General features: G+C 36.4%; 1 protein-coding gene across 4 annotated transcripts in view; it reads right to left on the reverse strand.

Annotated features, from left to right (window-relative positions):
- Nucleotides 1-22,755, reverse strand: part of LOC101400558 (neutral ceramidase) — a 119,845-nt gene that overhangs the window by 23,681 nt on the left and 73,409 nt on the right. For all 4 annotated transcript variants that reach the window (XM_087432201.1, XM_087432200.1, XM_004439997.2 and 1 more), the window contains 6 exons: nucleotides 16,058-16,173; nucleotides 14,906-15,000; nucleotides 12,635-12,674; nucleotides 11,232-11,327; nucleotides 6,059-6,154; nucleotides 3,894-4,040 (listed from right to left, as the gene is read on the reverse strand). In XM_087432201.1, coding sequence (XP_087288327.1) covers nucleotides 3,894-4,040; nucleotides 6,059-6,154; nucleotides 11,232-11,327; nucleotides 12,635-12,674; nucleotides 14,906-15,000; nucleotides 16,058-16,173 — 590 coding nt within the window. The remainder of the gene's footprint in view (nucleotides 1-3,893; nucleotides 4,041-6,058; nucleotides 6,155-11,231; nucleotides 11,328-12,634; nucleotides 12,675-14,905; nucleotides 15,001-16,057; nucleotides 16,174-22,755) is intronic.

The raw sequence follows: 22,755 nt of genomic DNA on the forward strand, positions 1-22,755 counted from the left end.
CATGTTCAAAATGATAAAAGAAAAAAGTTTCTCAACCAAGGATGCAGCAAAACAATTTTTCACAGATAAAGGCAAAATAAAGCCATTCCAGATAAACAAAGGCAGAATCTGTTGTTAGCAGAACTGTCTTATAGGAAATACTACAGGAAGTCCTTCAGGTTGAAAGGAAATGGTGCTAGATGGTGATTCGAATTCTTAAGAAGAAATAAAGAGCATCAGAAGTGGTAAATACGTGGGTAAATAAAAAATATATAAATATACTTTTCCATATCTTCTCTTAACTTCTTTAAAAGGCATATGACTGTATAAAACAATAATTATAACACTGTATTATTACATTTATATATAGATGTAATACATGTGACAATAATATCACAAAGGTTAGGAACAGAAAAAAGATATATTGGAGCAATCTTTCTATATTTTTGGAATAAAGTTAATATTACATTGAAGTAGGTTGTGATTAGTTAAGATGTATATTATAGCCCTGTGACATAATAAGATGTACATATTCCGTCTCCCATTTCCTGGCACACAGCTCCAAAACCCGGACTCTCTGAAGTGATATGTCTTTTCTATACTAATGAGATGACTTGTGGCTGATCTCCAGGGAGGGGAAAGGGGCTGGAGGTTGAGTTAATCACCAACGGCCAATGACTTAGTCAATCATGCCTACGTAATGAAGCCTCCATAAAAATCCCTAAAGCACGGGGTTCAGAGAGCTTCCGGGTTGGTGAATGAGTGGAGATGCTGGGAGGGTAGCATGCCTGAACAGGACATGGAAGCTCTGTGCTCCTTCCCCCATACCTTGCCCTATGCATCTCTTCCACCTAGCTGTTCCTGAGTTGCATCCGTTTATAATAAACTGATAATCGAGTAAGTAAACTGTTTTCCTGAGTTCTGTGCGCTGGTCTAGCAAATTATTAAACCCAAGGAGGGGGTCATAGGAATCTCCAATTTATAGCCGGTCAGTCAGAAGCACAGGTGACAATTTGGATTTGTCATTCATGTCTGAAGTGGAGGAGGGTGGGTGCAGTTTGTGGGACTGAGCCCTTAACCTGCGGGGTCTGCACTAACCCCAAGTAGACAGTGTCAGAATTGAATTGAATTGTAGAACACCCAGTTGGTGTCCACAGAGAATTAGAGAATTGCTTGGTGTGGGAGAAACCTTGACACATCTGCTGTCAGAAGTATTGAGAGTAGTATTGAGAGGAGAAACAGAGTTCTTTTTCCTTCTTGAGTCCCTAAAACAACTAGTAGGAAAATAACTATAAACATAGTAAAAAAAAAAAAAAAAAAAAAAAATCAACAGAGGAATAAAAAAGGTACATTAAAACATAAAAATAACCTAAGCTTCCACCCTAAGAAATGAGAAGCAGAGCAAAATAAAATCAAAGCAGGCAGAAGGAAGGATATAAAATGCTAGAGCAAAAGTCAATGAAATAGCAAACAGAAAAACAATAGATAAAATCAATGAAGCCAAAAACTAGCTCTTTGAAGACACAAACTACCAAAACCAGGAAGAAAGAGGGGACATCATTATCAATCCTATAGAAATTAAAAGGATTATAAGAGAATGTTATGAACAACTTTATCCCGACAAATTAGACGACTTATATGAAATGGGTAAATTCCTAGAAAGATGCAAATTCTTAGAAAGATAATAGATTCCTAAAGACAAACCTAATTCCTAGAAAGACATATAATTGACTGAAGAATAAATGGAAAATCTAAATAGACCTATAATAAGTAAAGGAATTCAATTAGTAATTAAAATTTTTGCCATACACACAGATCAATGGAATAGAATCGAAAGCCCAGAAATAAACCCACACATCTATGGACAGCTAATCTTTGACAAAGGAGCCAAGAACATACAATGGGGAAAAGAAAGTCTCTTCAACAAATGGTGTTGGGAAAACTGGACAGCCACATGCAAAAAAGTGAAAGTAGACCCTTACCTTACACCATGCACAAAAATTAACTCCAAATGAATTAAAGACTTGAATGTAAGACCTGAAACTATGAAACTTCTAGAAGAAAACATAGGCAGTACGCTCTTCGACATCGGTCTTAGCAACATCTTTTCAAACACCACGTCTGACCGGGCAAGAGAAACAATAGAAAAAATAAACAAATGGGACTACATCAAACTAAAAAGCTTCTGCACAGCAAAGGAAACCATCAACAAAACGAAAAGACAACCTAACAATTGGGAGAAGATATTTGCAAACCATACATCTGATAAGGGCTTAATCTGCAAAATATATAAAGAACTCATGCATCTCAACAACAAAAAAACTACCAACCCAATTAAAAAATGGGCAAAAGACCTGAACAGACATTTCTCCAAAGAAGATATACAGATGGCCAACAGACACATGAAAAGATGTTCAAAATCACTAACTATCAGGGAAATGCAAATCAAAACTACAATGAGATATCACCTCACGCCCGTCAGAATGGCTATAATTAACAAGACAGGAAACAACATGTGTTGGAGAGGATGTGGAGAGAAGGGAACTCTCATACACTGCTGGTGGGAGTGCAAACTGGTGCAGCCACTATGGAAAACAGTATGGAGATTCCTCAAAAAATCAACGATAGAACTACCATATGATCCAGCTATTCCACTGTTTGGTATTTATCCAAAGAACTTGAAAACACCAATTTGCAAAGGTACATGCACCCCTGTGTTCATTGCAGCCTTATTCACAATAGCCAAGACTTGGAAGCAACCTAAGTGCCCATCAAGGGACGAATGGATAAAGAAGCTGTGGTATATATACACAATGGAATACTACTCAGCCATAAGAAACGACGAAATCCAGCCATTTGTGACAACATGGATGGACATTGAGGGTATAATGCAAAGTGAAATAAGTCAGAGGGAGAAGGTCAAATACCGTATGATTTCCTTCATTAAGTAGTAGATAATAACAACAATAAACAAACACATAGGGACAGAGATTGGATTGGTGGTTACCAGAGGGGAAGGGGGGAGGGTGGAGGGTGAAAGGGATAATTCGGTACATGTGTGTGGTGATGGGTTGTAATTAGTATTTTGGTGGTGAACATGATGTAGTCCATGCAGAAATAGAAGTACAATGATGTACACCTGAAATTTTTGCAATGTTATAAACCAATGTTACTGCAATAAAAAAAAAAAAAAAAAAAAAAAAAGAAAGGAACGTTCTCAACCTGATAAAGGGCATCCACAAAAATCCTAAATAAAACATACTTAATAGTGAAAGACTGAATACTTTTTTCTCCTAAGATTAGAAACAAGACGAGCATGTCCTGCTTCACAACTTCTATTCAACATTGTTTTGGAGATTCTAACCGGCGCAATTAAAAAAAAAATTAAAGGCATCCAGAAAAGAAATCCAAAAAAGGAATAAGTAAACCTGTTTTTATTTGGAGGTGATATGATACTATATGTAGAAATTTCTAAGGAATCCACCCCCCCCCAAAAATCAACTGGAACTAATAAATGATTTAGCAAAGTTGCAGGACAAAAGATGAATACAAAATAGTAGTAGCACAAATCCTGCTTCATTTCTATGTGCTTTTACCTATTCTTGACTTAAGAGACAACTTTTCAGAGCTCCAATGAATTGTTCCATGACCATCCATTTGAGAAGAAAAGGAATAATTTGGATTTTAGAGATTTAAATTTACATAATTACCACCTGAAAAATAAATATTTCCCCATTCTAACGTTTGCAGAGCCTCTTCAGAGATAAGAACAATTGTCAAAATTATCAGTGCTAACCAGCATTATCATGCTGGTCTCTGGCATGATTAGAGGCCAGTGGTGACATTAAATATCTTTCTCCCTATCCCCAAACACAGGCTTCTGAAGAATTCCAAGATCTCTTTGTGAGTCTTACCACTCTGTATTTAGGTTCCACCGGCTGCAGGACATCCCCAAAAGTTTTGCCCTTTGGTGCTCTATCCGCAATATTAGGAATTAAAGTGGTTATCAGTTGTTTGAAAAATGGAGGCTCTGGACCACTGCTCAGGTTGGCAACTGAGTCCTAGAACAGAGAACATTTGCTTAAGGAGCACACAATGTGGAGTCAAAGACCCTTTCCCCAGACCCCCAGCCCTAGAAATGCCTTTATTAAAGGAAACACACACACACACTCTCCAAGAGCTAACTACTGTTAAGAAAATGTGGAATCTTGCTAACATGTGAGCCTAGAAGTCCATAATTTAAACTTTTGTCACTAGAGGAAAGCTTTGGTCATAGGCAACACTTTCACTCCCCTGACAGTAGAGTCCAGTGATCAGAGCGTAAACTGGGAAGCCTGCTACACAGGTTTAGATCCTGGGACAGCCATTTTTAATTGTACGACTTTGGACAGGAGCCTAACACATAATAAGCCTTTGTAACATGACACTGTAATTATTCTTTTCATTTTTAAAAAGTATTGAGCCCCTCTTATTCAGAGTCAGCACCAAGCTTTTTTTCCTAAATCCCTCTCTGTGCTAATTAGAAAATATAGTAAATACATTTTTAATTTAATATTTACAATCAGCCTATATCCTGACTGGTTTGATCTATGCTTCCCACAAAATTTGCCGCCTTTAATAGTGTCATCGAAATGATGATCTCAAATTTTAAACAGCCCTTCATATGTATTTAATGTACTTTAATGCTCACTTTATATATTTAATCTCTACAAGAGTCCTAATACCTATTTGTTATCATTCCCATTTTATAAATAAGAAAACAGACTTGGAGAGATGGTGTTTTTTTTTTTTTTCAAGATCATGTAACTAGTCTTAGACACATAACCATAAAATTGACTGTGAAACAGATTTCCACAAAATGAAATCACACATTTCTTCCTAAATATCACTACAAAATTTGAAAAATCTATTTCCATGGGAAGAGCTATAGACCTATGATTGTAAAAGTTAAACAGCAGTTATCTCTAAGGATGGGTTATAGGTTTATACTTTTCTGTATAATCTGAATATTCTCCAAATAGTTATAGCTTTTATGATGAAAAATAAGAACAGTTCTACTTTGAAAAAAAGTATCAGACCTAAAACTGAGAGGAACGTTATGATAAAACAATAATCAAGTAATTAAAATATATCCTAAGTATGTACCTTGAACTGAAACTTCAAACACACAATCAGCAACTAATTAGGTGGAGGTATATGAAATTACCAATATTCAACTGTTTTGACCTACAGAAACAGCAATTTCATTTGTTTCGATTTAATATATTCAAGCTCTTTCTTTGAAAGGGCTTTATTGGCTTTGCTATGCCAAATTGTTTCACAGCCTTTACTGGGGCTTGTATGGTATTATATAAAGGTCTGTTTATTATTTTAAGCTCTTTATCTTGCTTGTTCACTCATCTTCCGACACCAGGGTGCGGCTTTATAAATAACGTTATCCCAAAGAAAAGATTTCTACAAGTGATGTTCCTTTAAGTAAACTAGTTTAGTGTAGTTACAACACGTATGTACATTTCAAGGTACTGTTGTACTTCTTCAAATCTAAACTTCTATTGATTATAACAACTTTTATTATTTTGAACCACCAAGAAGGTAAAAACATGCTACTGATTATAATTGTAAGATTCCTCTGATTGGAAGATGTGTGCCAATTTCAGAGAGGTTACAATGTGGAAAATGGGCATCTCAGAATTAATGACCTGCTCAGCTTGTGAAGTGATTGGAGAGAATGTGGCTAAGATTAGAGAATATCGGTCCACCTCCCACTTATAACGAGCCTAATCACTTACCATCTCAGAACCTATTTGCTCGTCTGAAAAATGGGAAAAAATGATACCTCCATACTTCCCACGATGACTGTGAGGATGAGATAAATTATATGAATAAAGCTGTCACCACCAAAAGATGTTAACTGAATCTGAATTTACTGCATTTCATTTCTTAGAGACACCTCATAGCTATAAATTTTTTTACATATAAAAGTTTTCAAAGAAAGCAAACACTCAAAGCTAATGTTCTCTTTTGCTTTCCTCTGCATCTCCCCACCCCTGAAACACACATACATACAATTTTTGATTACCGTAGCAATGGCCTTAGCAAGGACTCTGAAGAGCTGGATGTAAGCAGACAGAGTATGTGGTCCATAAATTGTAGATGCTGCCTCATACCGCTGAGCCTGCAGGAGAGGCAGAGTGGTACACCATTCTGCATATCTCGATCCATTTACAGAGGTGTTGCATCTTAGGCGAGGGGTGATGCTTGGACATCTCACATAATTCAAACTGGCATAATTCAAGATTAATTATGACAAAGGAGGGTGGGCATTTCCATTTTCCAGCTAAAGTAAATGGCACCCATCAACTACTTGTTAAAGGCAGTGGGTTCTCTTGGCTTATTTCATTGGGACTGTCAGTCCATTTAATCTGAAAGAGGGTAGTAGCTCCCAAGCTTATGTCTATTTTAAGTATGTACTCGTAATATAAATGTTTTCCCCCAAGGAGTACAGCAAGGGAAAAGAAAAAAAAAAAAAAAACAAGGAAAAGTAGTAACTCCTGGATAAATTGGGTGGTGATGGTACTATCTGGAGAAGGACTTTTAAGCCATCAGAGACCTATAAAATAGAACCAAATACATCTCCTTCTACCTGAGCTCCAAACCTTTGGTTGTTCCACAGGAACCTCAAATTCACCAAACTTAAGGTGGAACTCATCACTCCAAATATACCAGCTTTCCCTGCAACAGTCTTCATTTCAGTGAATGCCATCCTTCTAGTCTCCCACACCAACATCATCTGGCAGTCATTTGAGACTCCTTTCTCTCCATCATCCTACATCCTATAAGTCTCCAAGTCATCATTTCTTAAAATCTCTTGAATTCTTTTATTTTCCTCTGCCCCTACTGCTTTTACCCTGATCAGACCTTCACTATCACCCAGATCATCAACTACAGCTTCTTAATCAGTTCTCTGCCTCCACACTTACCCTTCCAATTTATTTTCTACACTGCCATCCTAGTGACCTTTCTAAATCACAAATTGGATCAGAGCATTCCTTGCTTTGAATTCTACTGCAGTTTCCCAAACCCTTCCTTATTGAGTCAAAGCTGTAGCATAGCATAAAAGGCTCTGCATCAACTAACCCCCACCTCCTACTCTAACCCCTGTCTCACTACCCTCATCATGCTTATTCCATGGTGCTCAACTAATTATGGCCCTTAAATGTACTAAGCCTGCCCCTCAGACCCTTCGCATATGTAGCTCCCTTAATACGGAACACCTTCCCTAACTTTTATTTGCCTAATCAGCCTTTACTCATTCTTAAGAACTCATACAGATGTTATATCTTCCAGAAAATCTGCCAGTTTCCATTCTCAAATACCCAGTCTAGACTGGTGCTCTTTCTCTTTGTTTTCATATCACCTTGTGCATCTCTTTCACGGAAATGTAATCATCTTCTTTCTTCTCTTTTATTAGACCATAAATTCCAGTGGTCTTGAGGGCAGGGGCAGATTTTTTACTCATTGTTATGCCCAGGTAGTGGCTAGTACTGTGTATCACAACACATACAGGCATGTCTCAGAGATGTTGCGGGTTTGGTTCCAGACCACCACAACAAAGCAAATATCATAATAAAGTGAGTCAACACAATTTTTTTGGTTTCCCAGTGCATATAAAAGTTATTTTCACACTGTACTGTAGTCTAGTGAGTGTGCAATAGCATTAGGACTTAAAAAAAAACCATAATTAAAAAATACTTTATTTCTAAAAAATGCTAACCATCATCTGAGCCTTCAGCAAGTTGTAATCTTTTTGCTGGTGGAGGACCTTGCCTCAGTATTCATGGGTGCTGACTGAGCAGGGTGGTGGTTGCTGAAGGCTGGGGTAACTGTGGCAATTTCTTACAATAAAACAATGACGTTTGCCACATGGATTGACTTTCCTTTCACGAACTATTTCTGAGTAGCACGTGATGCTGTTCGATAGCTTTTTACTGACAGTAAGAACTTCTTTCAAAATTGGAGTCAATCCTCTCAAACCCTGCTGCTGCTTTATCAACTAAATTTAGGTAACATTCTAAATCCTTTGCTGTCATTTCAAGAATCTTCACAGCATCTTCAGCAGAAGTAGTTTCCATCTCAAGAAACTACTTTCTTTGCTCATCCATAAGAAGTAACCCCTCATCTGTTCAAGTTTTACCATGAGATTGCAGCAATTCAGTCACATCTTCAGCCACTTCTAATTCTAGTTCTCTTGCTATTTCTTCTGCATCTGCAGTTACTTCCTCCACTGAAACTTGAACCCCTCAAAGTCATCCATGAGGGCTGGAGTCAACTTCTTCCAAACTCCTGTTAATGTTGATATTTTGACCCCTTCCCCTGAATCACAAATGTTCTTAATGTCAACTAGAATGGTGAATCCTTTCTAGTTTTCAATTTACTTTACCCAGATTCATCAGAAGAATCACTATCTATGGCAACTATAATCTCACGAAATATATTTCTTAAATAATAAGACTTGAAAGTCAAAATCCATGGGCTGCAGAATGGATGCTGTTTTAGTAGGCACGGAAACAACATTAATCTTGTTGTACTTCTCTATCAGAGCTCTTGGGTGACCAGGTGCATTGTCAATAATCAGTAATATTTTGAAAAGAATCTTTTGTTCTGAGCAGTACGTCTCAATAGTGGGCTTAAAATATTCAGTAAAGCATGTCATAAACAGCATGCTTTGTTCCATTTATAGAATACAGGCACTGTATATTTAGCATAATTCTTAAGGATTCTATGATTTTTGGAATGGTAAATGAGCATTGGCTTCAACTTAAAGTCACCAGCTGCATTAGCCCCTAACAAGAGTCAGCCTGTCCTTTGAAGCTTTGAAGCCAGGCATTGACTTCTACCCTCTAGCTATGAAAGTCCTAGATGTCATCTTCCTCCAATAGAAGACTGTTTTGTCTACTTTGAAAATGTGTTGTTTAGTGTAGCCACCTTCATGAATTATCTTAGCTAGATCTTCTGGATAACTTGCTGCAGCTTCTACATCAGCACTTGCTGCTTCACTTTGCACTTTTATGTTCTAGAGATGGCTTCTTTCCTTAAACCTCATGGACCAACCTCCTCTAGCTTCAAACTTTTCTTCTGCAGCTGCCTCACCTCTCTCAGCCTTCATAGAATTGAAGACAGTTAGGGCCTTGCTCTGGGTTAGGCTTTGGCTTAAGGGAATGTTGTGACTGGTTTGATCTTCTATCCAGACCACTAAAACTTTCTCCATATCAGCAGTAATAAAAATAAGCTGTTTCACTTTCTTATCATTTGTGTATTCACCGGAGTAGCATTTTTAATTTCCTTCAAGAACTTTTCGTTTGCATTCACCACTTGGCTAAGTGTTTGGTGCAAGAGGCCCAGCTTTCGGCCTGTCTCAGCTTTCAACATGCCTTCCTCACTAAGCTTAATCATTTCTAGCTTTTTATTTAAAGTGAAAGATGTGCAACCATTGCTTTCACTTGAACACTTAGAGGCCATTGTAGGGTCATTAATTGGCCTAATTTCAATATTGTTGTGTCTCAGGGAATAGGGAGGCCTGAGGACAGGAAGAGAGATGGGGGAACAGCTGGTTGATGGAGCAGTCAGAACACACACATTTATTGGTTAAGTTCACCGCCCTATATGGGTGCAGTTTGTGGCACTCCAAAACAATTAGAATAATAATGTCAAAGATGACTGATCACAGATCACCATAAAAAATATAATAATGAAAAATCTTGAAATATTGTGAGAATTACCAAAATGTGACACAGATATATGAAGTGAGCAAATGTTGTTGGAAAAATGGTGCTGATAGGCTTGCTCAATGCAAGGTTGCCACAATCCTTCAATTTGTGAAAAACACAATATTTGTGAAGTGCAATACAGCCAAGTACAATAAAGTGAGATATGCCTATATCTGTTAAATTAATTAGTGAATAAATAAATTAATTAATTAATACTAATCTTTGGAGGAGCATGTCCCTGAAACAGGAGACAAGCTTGTAGGGGTTCCTAACCTTATTTGTGTCATGGACTCCTTTGGCTGTCTGTTGAGGCCTATAAACCCCTCTCAGAGTAATGTTTCTAAATGTGTAAAGTAAAACACATGAGTTGACAGAGGAACCTGATTAGACTGAAATACATTAATCAAACAATAATAAACCAATTTTGCAATAGAGTAATGTTTATGCTCCTTTATTATGCTATTGAATAACAAGATCTAGTAGTGGATCTAATAACTACTATGATTTTAAAATAGCAATGGGAGTAAAAAATATTTCCAGATCTATAATGACTGTATGTGATATGAAAAATATCTGTGATTGTTATTGGTGACAAAATCAGAGGTACTGCTAATATTATTGTCATTTGTTGTCTATATTCATAACTAAAGAAAATGCTAAATAACATTTAGAAATAAATAAAAAATGGACAAATGAAAAATTATTCCTATCTAAGTTTGCCCCAATTAGGAACCTCTCTTCAACAGGATTTCCTAGAAGGCAGAGACTTTCAGTAAAGTCAGCAGAGAGCAGCAGGGTAGATTCCACCACTGGTATCACTGAACATTTGTCAAGGGGTAGACTGTACACTTCGGTACAAATTGCCAAGATATCCTAGCAGATATGTTAGAAACTACTAATTGTGGGACTCTAGACTGTTTTCATGTTTTTTACTATTGTTATTAAAAAGTACTTGGGCTACTTCCTGTACTATTTGTAAACAAAGAAACATTACCAGCCACCAGCCTCCAGTAAATTCTCTGAGACTCTGTTTCTTAATCTATATCATGATATAATAATACCCTATTCCGGGCTTATTGTGAGGATTACTTAAGATCACATTTGCAAAGTGTTCACCTAGTGCATTCAACAAACAGTAGCTACCAGTGGGCATTTTCCCGGGTTCAGAAGCTTAAAGCACCAGAAGCACTATAGATAGAGTTGGAAATATTGTATACCACAAGCTAGGCTTATTACCAGTGCCCCTGACAAAATAATTCATTTCAGGGAAAGAGGAAGTCAGTGAGACTAGAATTTTGACATGAACTTGGAAATGGTAAACCTAGAACTCCCAAATACAACCTCTGGCTTATTATTCTCTTGTCTGCCCTAAAACAAAATCGTCTCTCAAAAACATGATTAAGGAAGTCTAGAAAGAAAACCTGCACTTGACACAATTTTGACCAGGGCATAATTCATTTAAATGATGAGAACTTTTTACTTTACCTGGTATTCTTCATAGGTGGTAATGTAATGTGTATAGACATTGCATAGACCTGAAGTAACGACAGTCATGTTCTGCATCCCATAAGATGCAAATTCCTAAGGAGGGGAGGTAGAGCCCAATAAAATTACTCTTCATCATAAAGTATGTTATCATCCCAGTTATACTTAATGCACAATCATAGATACAAATCAATAATGTAAGATGTCTCTCTTAGCAATATTCTTCCTAATGATCAAAACTGCCTGGAAATGGAGAAGTATTAAAGAGTCTTCAATGAAAATTTGGAGCCATAACTCTGCACTACATTTGGGCAAGTCAATGGATCTATGAACATCTTAATGCTTGCTTTTGCAGATGTAAAATCTTCTTATTACTAAAATACAGAGATTTTATCAATTTCCTAAAAAATATTATGGGTAAATATTGGCTAACCAGAGTAGTTATTTCCAGCTTCAAGTAATAAGACATTTGTTGACTATGTCATTTTAGAGCCATTGACAATACTTCCTGAATATAAACAAAATCATGAATATAGATAAAACACAGAATTCGCAGAATGTGTTAGACTTTCTTTAGACAGGACTTTAAGATATGAAGGTACCTAGAGGTTATTTACTATTTAATGCATAAGACTATTATCAATTTTTAAATTATTAATACATAAATACCAATAAAATATTTTTAACCTGACCATAATTCTCTTATAAAGTTTGTTCTTATACCACCAATATTTCATATTCACCTCTACCCATTACTTTCAAGAAGGGTAAACCTCTAGTCATCTTAGAAAAAATTCATTTAGATAACAGAAAGGAAATGATGTTCTTTGGAACATCAAGAAGGAAAAAAGAACAGGGCAAGCAAAAATATGGGTAAATAAAATAGGCTTTCCTTTTCTTATTGATATTTTGAAATTATGTTTGACAGTTTAAACAAAAATCATAGCACTGTCTGATGTGGTTATAAATGTATGTAGAGGAAATATTTAAGACAGCTAGTATATTATAAATGGGGGAGGGTAAAGGGAGATAAGATCCTGCACTTCACTCAAACAGTTACACGAGAACACTAGCGATTATTTAACCAGTGATAAGATAGATATATTATGTGTATACATTCACACACATGTACTCAAAGACACTATAGATAAATCAAAATAGAATTCTTAAATGAAATAAAAAGCTTCTGGAATATTTCATGATATCCTGGAGAGAAGATGGGGGAGAGGGGATGTTTTTATTGACTGAATTTAATCCTTAACATGATTACAATTAATTAGATTAAATTTTTTCAATACACAGAAAAAAATTTCGTTTAAAAGGTACTAGATCATAGGGACAGCAAATTCTTTTCTCTTCACAAAATATAAATGCATAGATATTTTATTTCATTTTTAACTTACTGCTTGAACTGCCTCCCGAAATCTTCGTCCAGACATGGTCCTTAGTCAAGAAAACAGAATCATCTAAGTGTTTTGCTATCCAGAATGTACGCAAAGTATACAGAAAAACTTGTAGTGAAAGCCAAAAAGCTACCCTGGCTCATCACACAATACTAAAGTATGTACGAACTCAGTGACGATGCAAAGCTAAAGTTGAGCTTTTTTTCCTGTCTACTCTATCTTCAAAACAAATCCAAAACTGAAAAAGAGCCAACATGAAGGTGGGAAACAGAATCAACGAATATCACTAGCAAAAGATCACAATCATTTTCCATTTGTTGATTCAACAAAATATATTGGTTGCATTCTGTGTTAATAAGAGCTGAGGCAAGTAGAGAGTGTACTATTCCTGCCTACAAAGAACTTACCATTTCATTCATTCATTTAATCCTTCAATAAAACACTGAGTACCTAATACAAACCAGGCCCACTTCTAAGTTCTAAGGATTCAACAGTATTGAGTTTACATCCCAGGCAGGGAAGTTCATCAATAAGCAAATAAAAAATTGAGATGATGGGGCCGGCCCGGTGGCATAGCAGTTAAGTGCACTGGCTCCGCTGCAGCGGCCTGGGGTTTGCAGGTTCGGATCCCGAGCACACATCTACGCGCCGCTTGTCAAGCCATGCTGTGGCGGTGTCCCACATAAAGTGGAGGATGATGGGCATGGATGTTAGCCCAGGGCCAATCTTCCTCGGCAAAAAGAGGAGGATTGGCGTCAGATGTTAGCTCAGGGCTGATCTTCCCCACAGAAAAAAAAAACAAAAAGTGAGATGACAGTAAGTGCTATGAAGAACAATAAAATAGGGTAATGATAAAAGGGAGTGATGGTTGTCATTGTGGTGATGATGATGGTGCTGGTGCTGATGCTGGTAGTGATGTGGTGGTGGTGGTGGTGGTGGTGGTGGGTGAAGACAATATATAGTATATGCAGGACTGGCATCTCTGTTAGAGATTTGAGCAGAGAATTGAAGGAATAACAGAGTTGACCATAGGGATAACTGGAGGATAAGTGTTCCAGGCAGAAGAAACCTTAAGTTTAAAAGCCCTAAGACAGGAGCATACTTGATGAGTCTGGGAATTGCGATGAAACCAAGGTGACTGAAGCAGAGATGAGCAAAGAGTATGAAATCAGGTCAGAGAGGTTGCTGAGGAGAAGATCACATAAGGCCTTGTAGGATAAGGGTTTGAAGATCTAGCTGGAGCAAGATGGGAAGCCACTGGAGGGTTTTGAGCAGTGATATGATTTAAGTTATGTTTTAAAGGGATTACTCTGGCTGTTGTGTTGAGTAAAGAAAATAGAGGAGGAAGGGAGGAAGCAAGAAGGTGAGACAGGGTGTTATTGCAGTAATCTAGGGGAGAGATAATGGTGGCTTAAAACAGTGGGGGAGTGATAGAAATGTACAGAATTTGCTGAAGGATTCAGAGAGGAAAATTGAAAAAGAGAATTCAGGGATGACTCTAAGATTTAGGGCCTGAGCAACTGAAAAGATATACAACTGCTACTTAATGAGATAGGAAAAACTGCATAAGGAGCAGATTTAAAATATCCTTTCTCGCAATAAAAACTCTTATGACCTACTCTCTTAACAACTTTCAAATATACCATCAGCAGTGTTAACTCTAGTCATCATGTTGTACATTTCATCACCATATTTATTTATGTTACAACTGGAAGTTTGTAGCTGTTGACTCCCTTCATCCAATTCCCCTGCCCAATCCCTTTTTTTTTTTTGTATCTATATGAGATGATGAATGTTACTAAACTTATTGTGGTAATCATTTCACAATATATGTAAGCCAAATCATTATGCTGTACACCTTAAACTTATACAGTGCTGTATGTCAATTATATCTCAATAAAATTGGGGAGGGGAAAGCACATTCTTCCATAATTCTAGTATCTAAACTGATTGTTTCAAGTACCTGTATTTTAATACTATTTAGGTCTTTCTATTGACATGATAATTCACAGCATCATTTTAATCTGGAATGATGTTTTCAAATTTTCATGTTTGTTTCAAGTTACCCACCAATAATAGGCATAAAGAGATTTATTCCTTAGAGGCCCCACCAAAAGAGGGTGGGAATATTTGTCACTGTTGCCAAACTTAGTACAGTAAGATACAAAGGACTCAGTACAGAATTATCTGCCCATGATAAGAACTGATTCCAACAGAAACACATACACAATAAACATATCTTTAACTGCAAAATAAAAAAGAAGAACTTACGTAAACTCCCCAGGGATGGCAGTTATAGCCAGGGACCCAAGAGTAATAATCTGAATATCAACAATATCTGGGTGCCAGGGATGAGGTATTGACAGCTAGGAACCCAAAACATGAAAACTGTGTTAGGAATATTACTCTTTCTATGATCAAGAGACAGATGATGTTCACAGAAGTTCATTCATTAAAGGATTTAAAATGTTTCCAGCTGGTTTTTGATATTTTAGCCTACTATCATAGATTTTCTTTCTAATTCATGATGTAGTATTAAATATTCTATCTAGTCACTCATGTGAATCTCAAATGCCAAAGCCCCATTAACCTGGACTTATTTTCTCATCAAGGAAGTTTTTGGTGGATTTGTCATTGTGGAATCATGATGTGTAACAGATAATCAATGGTTCTCCTGGAGTACTGTGTGACTATCCTCATACAATACGAATAAGGAATTCCGTCATTTGGAATAGGTTAACTTAATGATTTCTCTTTTTACTCTAACACTTGAAATTTTCAGTTACCGAATCTTGTCATACTTTCCAAGTTTTCTCTAAGAGAATCTACCCTTTTCCATATTCAGGTTAGTGTAGAATCTTTCCCTCTATTCCTTCCTTTCCTCTCTTTCTTCTTCTCACAGAATTTTAATGGAATATTAGAAAAAATTATATTTAAAAAATTTTTCTACATCAACAATCTATGATTTTATGAACACTGGCATGACATTTTGACATTTAAAATGTGAAAATCTATGTTCCAAAAGAGTGTAAAAGAATATTGTTTTAGTTAATACTGTTGCCTGAATTGTGAGAAAATTGAGACGTGAACATGTTCCTTTTTATATGACCTGAAATTCTGTGTGAACTCCTACCGTGGAGTCAGCATAAATGAATCCTGAATAAGATAAAAGTTCATCTTATTCTTCCTTTTCCACCATTCTAGTTGTTTTAGTTATTTATCATAGATGCAAAAATCTAAGTCAGTATATTTACCAATAATACCCCTTACTCATAGAATCATATTTTTAATGTTAAAAATTTGATGTGGGAATATTGGCATAAGACCTCCCATGTCAACAGAGATCTACCATTCATTTCTGATAACTCATAAATTTAAAAATAACAATATATTGATTTCACCATGATAATCAAAATGCATTACCTCTCCAGTGTGAAAAAGGATTGGCTTTGGTTTATGACATTCTTTGATTTCTTCAGATGGGTTGCCCAGGATCTGATCCCGAATAGTGTCCCAAAATGGATTCCCTTCCACTGTCCCTGTTAGAAATGTTATGATTAATATGACTCTAATCCTCTGAAAAATGTCACATTTTGACAAATATTGTACAATGTTATTCAATGATTCCAAACATCTTGAATAACAGAAGAGGCAAAATTTCCTGTGCATCCTAAGATAGGAGAATGGATTTAATTAGATCTTCAGTGCAGTCAATAGAATAAGACAATATATTTTGTTCAACATTCTTAAAGTTTAGTTTCTATTGCTATCCCTCCTCCATGTTGCAAATAAAAATAATATGACATAATTAACTGTAGATCTATGAACTAAATCACCCTTTTCCTGTTTTTAAAACTAAAAATGACACATCCAACTTGAAGTACCAGTTGTTTCAATTATGGTCCCTAAAAGAGCCTCTCTTGAATCCCCACTTAATTATCTACACACACACACTCACACAAGCAGTAAAAAAACAAAAGTCAAGCATAAATTCAATAATCTGAGGAAAAGTTTTGTTAACTATAAAATCTGTGAACTTAGAATCTACAGTCCATTAGGAAAATATAACAATTATAAACATATATGGACCTGATAATAAAGCACCAAAATACAAGAACCAAAACTGACAGAAATGAAGGGAGAAATAGAAAATCAACAATAGTAGTTAGAACTTGAATAACCCACTTTCAATAATGGATGAGACAACTAGTCAGAAGATCCACAGGGAAATAAAAAACTTTAACAACACTAGAAGCCAACTAGACCTAACAGATCCCTACAGAGCACTCCATCCAAGAACAACATAATATACACTCTTCTCCAGTGCATATGGAACATTACCCAGGGTAGACCATGTGCTGGCCATGAAACAAACGTCAATAAATTTTAAAGGGTAGAAATAATACAAAATACGTTTTCCAATGACAATGTAATGAAATTAGAAATAAATAACAGGAGAAAATTTGGGAAACTCACAAATATGCAGAAATTAAGAAACATGATCATAAGTAGCTAATGGTCAAGGAAGAAATCAAAAGAACATATGAAAATACTTTCAGATGGATGTAAAGAAAGACACAGTATACCAAAACTTGTAGGATGCAGTAAAAACAGTGCTCAGAGGGAAATTTATAACCTTAAACTGCAAAAGAAAGACACAGTATACTAAAACTTGTAGGATGCAGTAAAAACAGTGCTCAGAGGGAAATTTATAACCTTAAACTGCCCATATTAAGAAAGAAGAGGAGACTGACATCAGCAAGATGGAAGAGTAGAAAATACTAGCCTTTCCCCCACCCCCCACACACACAAAAAAACAATTAGAAAGCTATTAACAAACGAAAATAGCCCTGGGAGGGCTCAAGAGCCCAATTAAGAACCTACAGTAACACAGCAGAGCAAAAAACCAGAATAACCACACAGAAAGGATCACTGGGGAGATTAGTTTAGCTGAGACATCTCAAGATCTATGAACAAAGAAGGGTGGAGGCTATCAGTATCAGCCACATAGCAGGTGCCATACACACAATTGAGGTAAACAATGGCCATTGCCACCACAGACCCCCTAGAGAGGGAGATGCTGCTCTACTCACAACATAAGAAGCTGCTATTGCACCACCCTGGGACCAGAGCTGCCAGCCATCTCAACCCCACGCACACCTCTGACTCCAGAGCCCCACTTACTCCATGCACACTCATGTTTCAGACCCCAATTCTGCGGCTACACTGTGTGTCCCTTTGCTCCAGACCTCAGATCTGCAATGCTTTGCATATGCCTGCATCTCAGGCACTGGCACCACTGCTGCTGCAGGCTAGCTGTTGTCCTGGACCCCAGAGTCACTGTCCTCTATAAGTGCACGCACTCCAGTCCCTAGCTCCATGGCTGCTCCACGTGTGCCCACACCCCAAACAGAGCCATTGCTGCTGCTGGTGAACCAGTGCACTAAACCCTGGAGCTGCTATTGGTCTGTTAGTGCTTGTACTCCTGATCTCAGCTCTGTAACTGTTCCATGGGTGCCCACGCATCAGATATTAGTGCCACTACCACTGCAAGGGCACCTGCAAGCCAAACCTACTGCAAAAAGAGATTCCCCTCAACCCTGACATCCTGCTTGGGAGAAAAAGAGATCAGGAGGTTCCCAACAGCCTTCACCACTGAAGATCCCAAAAGTGCTAGTGGCAGCTGAAGATACTCACAGTCTTAGCCTTTGGGGACCCATACAATCTTCACCAATTCTGACCTAATCTGACAGAGCTATGTGGAGACTATGCCACTTGTCCTGCCCTGGAGCTAGAACTGCCACAGCCCACTCAACCAATGCCCTTGTACCCACTGACAGGTGAAAGTCTTTCCCTACCAAAACCAGTCTGTAAAGTCTAGAAGAAGTGAAGGCTCCATTAAATGCTCAGACAAAACAAAGCTACAAGAAATATCAATAAAACATGACACAACCAAAGGAATGCAATAATTTTCCAAAAACTGACCTCCAAAGAAATAGAGATCTACAAATTGCCAAAGAATTCAAAATAATTGCTCTAAGGAAGCTCAGTGAGCTACAACAGAACACAGATAGACAACTCAACAAAATCAGGAAAACAATATATGAACAAAATGAAAAGTTCAACAGAGAGGTAAAAATAAAAGGGAACCAAATAGAACTTCTGGAGCTGAGGAATAGAATAAATGAAATGAATAATGCAATAGAGAGCATCAATAGCAGATTTGATCAAGCAGAAGAAATAATCTGTGAAGTCAAAGACAAATCATTTGAAATTATCCAATCAGAAGAGAATAAAAAAGAGTGAAGAAAGCCTACATTAATGTTGGGACACAAAATGCTAAAGGGAGTTCATCAAGTTGAAATGCAAGGATGCTATTAGTACATAAAACATATAAAAGTATAAAACTCACTGGTAAAGGTAAGTACATAGTCAAATTAAGAATACTCTAATACTGTAACGGTGTATAACTCACATAACTCTAGTATAAAGATAAAAGGTGAAAGTATTAAAAACAACAAAGGTTACGATAATTTTTTAATGGATACGCAGTATAAAGGAGTAAATCATGACATCAAAAACATAAAATATGGGGAAAGAGGATAAAAGGGTAGTTTTTGTATGTGATTAAAGTTAAATTATCAGCTTAAAATAGGCTATTATAACAATAAGATGCTTTATGTTAAGTCTCATGGTAACCACAAAGCAAATATCTATAGTACATACACAAAAGATAAAGAGGAGGAACTAGAGCATAACAAAACTGAAAATCGTTACATCACAAAGAAAGAAAGAGAGGCAGGAAGGAACAAGCAAACTACAAAACAGCCAGAAAAGAATAAGATGGCATTAGTAAGTCCTTACCTATCAGTAACTACTTTAAATGGAAATGGATTAAATTCTCCAAACAAAAGGCATAGAATGGTTGAATGGATTTTATAAAAAAGACCCAACTATCTGCTGCCTACAAGAGTCTCACTTCAGCTTGAGGAATACACATAGGCTCAAAGTAGCCTTGCAAAGAGATGCAAAAATATATTCCATACAATTGGAAACCAAAAGAGAGGAGTGGTATCTTTACGTATATCACAAAAAACAGACTTTAAGTCAAAAACTGTAACAAGAGATAAAGAAGTACTCATTATAATATGATAAAGGGGTCAATTCATCACGAGGATATAACAATCATAAATATTTATGCACTCCACACCGGAGCATTTAAATGTATAAAACAAGTATTAACAGGAGCCGGCCCGGTGGTATAGCGGTTAAGTGCGTACACTTCGCTGCGGCAGCCCAGGGTTCATAGGCTCGGATCCCAGGCACACACCAATGTACTGCTTGTCAAGCCATGCTGTGGTGGCATCCCATATAAAATAGAGGAAGATGGGCACAGATGTTAGCCCAGGGCCAATCTTCCTCAGCAAAAAGAGGAGAATTGGCATTAGATGTTAGCTCAGGGCTAATGGTCCTCACAAAAAATTAAACAAGCATTAACAGATTTAAGGCAGAAATAGACAACAATACAATAATAGTAGGAAACTTCAATAATCCACTTTCAACAATAGATAGATCCATCCAGACAAAAAATCAATAAGGAAACAATGGACTTGAACTATACCTTAGACCAAATAGACCTAACAGACATATACAGAACATTTTACCAAACAGCAGCAGAATACGCATTCTTCTCAAGTGCACACGGAACATTCCCCAGAATACATCTTATGTTAGGTCATCAAACAAGCCTTAGCAAATATAAAAAGATTGAAATCACACCAAGTATCTTTTCTAACCACAAGATATGAAACTAGAAATCAATTAGGAGGAAAACCAGAAAACTTAAAAATGTGTGAAAATTAAACAACACACTCCTAAACAACCACTGGATCAAAGAAGAAATCAAAAGGGAAATAAAAAATATCTCAAAACAAATGAAAATGGAAACACAACATACCAAAACATAGGGAATGTAGCAAAAGAAGGCAGATTATAGTAATAAACCCCTACATTATGAGAATAAGGAAGATCTCAAATAAACAACCTAACTTTACAACTCAAGGAACTAGAAAAAGAACAACAAAGGAAGCCCGAAGTTAGTAGAAGGAAGAAAGTAACAAATATTAGAGCAGAAATAAATGAGATAGAGACCAGAAAAACAATAGAAAAGATCAATGAAACTAAGAGCTAGTTTTTTGAAAAGACAAACAAAACTGACAAAACTTTAGCTAGACTAAGAAAAAAAGAGAAGACACAAAGAAAATCAGAAATGAAAGATAAGCTATTACAACTGACACCAAAGAAATATAAAGGATCATAAGAGATTACGAGCAATTATATGCCACCAAATTGGATAACCTAGAAGAAATGGATAAACCCCTAGAAACATAAAAGCTACCAAGACTGAATCATGAAAAAATAGAAAATTTGAACAGACTAATAATGAGCAAGGAGATCTAACCAGTAACCAAAAACCTCCTAACAAAGAAAAGCCCAGGACCAGATGGTTTTACTGGTGAACTCAACCAAACATTTAAAGAATTAATGCCAATCCTTCTCAAACTGTTCCAAAAAATTGAAGAGGAGGGAACACTCCCAAACTCGTTTGATGAGGCCAACATTACCCTGATACCAAAGCCAGATAAGGACACTGCAAAAAAAGAAAATTACAGGCTAATATCCCTGATGAATACACATGCAAAATCACCAACAAAATACTAGTAAACCAAATTCAACAGCACAATAAAAGGACTATACAACATGATAAAGTGAGACTTATTCCTGGGATTCAAGGATGGTTCAAAATACTCAAAGAAATAAATATAATATGCCATATTAATAGAATGAAAGATAAAATCATATGAATATCTCCATAGAAGCAGAAAAAACATTTGACAAAATTCAACATTTTTTCATTATAAAAACTCTCAACAAATTGGGTATAGAAGGAATGTACTTCAACATAATAAAGGCCATATATGACAAACCAACAGTTAATATCATACTCAACAGTGAAAGGTTGAAAGTTTTCCTACTAAGATCAGGAACAAGACCAGAGTGCCCCCTCCCACCACTCCTATTCAACATAGTACTGGAAGTCCTAGCCAGAGCAATCAGACAAAGAAACAAAAGATATCCAAATTGGAAAGGAAGAAGTAAAATTGTCTCTGTTTATGGATGATGATCTTTTATATAGAAAATCTTAAAAGACTCCACCAAAAAACTGTTAGAACTAATAAAAGAATTCAGTCAAGTTGTAGGCTACAAAGTCAACATACAAAAATCAGAGGCATTTCTATACTCTAAAATGAATTATCTGAAAAAGAAATAAAGAAAACAATTCCATTTACAATAGCATCAAAACCAATAGAATAATAGGAATAAGTTTGACCACAGAGGTGAAAGATCTGTACACTGAAAATTATAAGACATAGATGAAAGAAATAGAAGAAGACACAAATAAATGGACAGATATCCCATGTTTATGGACTGGGAGAATTAACATTGTTAAAATGCCCATACTACCTAAAGCCATCTATATATTCAAGCAATCACTATCAAAATTCCAATGGCAATTTTCACAGAAATAGAAAAAAATCCTAAAATTCAGGTGGAACCACAAAAGACTCCTAATTGCAAAAGCAATCCTGAAAAAGAAGAGCAAAGCTGGAGGCATCACAATTCCTAATATCAAACTATATTACAAAGCTATAGTAATCAAAACAGTATGGTACTGGCATAAAAACAGACACGTAGACAAATGGTACAGAATCAAGAGCCTATAAATAAGTCAACATATATACAGTCAATTAATATTTGACAAGGGAACCAAGAATACTCAATGAGGAAAGGATAGACTCTTAAAATGTCATTGGGAAGACTGGAAATTCACATGCCTAAGAATGAAATTGGACCCCTGTCTTATTCCACTCACAAAAATTAACTCAAACGGATTAAAAACTTAAATGCAATACCTTTAAGTGTAAAACTACTAGAAGAAAACATAGAGAAAAGGCTCCCTGACATTTGTCTTGGCAATGATTTTTTGGATTTGATACCAGAAGCACAAGCAATGAAAGCAAAAATAAATAAGTGTAACTACATCAAACTAAAAAGCTTCG

The sequence above is a fragment of the Ceratotherium simum genome, chromosome 6 (genome assembly GCF_057802395.1).
Source record: "Ceratotherium simum simum isolate JZ-2026a chromosome 6, ASM5780239v1, whole genome shotgun sequence".
NCBI classification, from domain to species: Eukaryota; Metazoa; Chordata; class Mammalia; order Perissodactyla; family Rhinocerotidae; genus Ceratotherium; species Ceratotherium simum.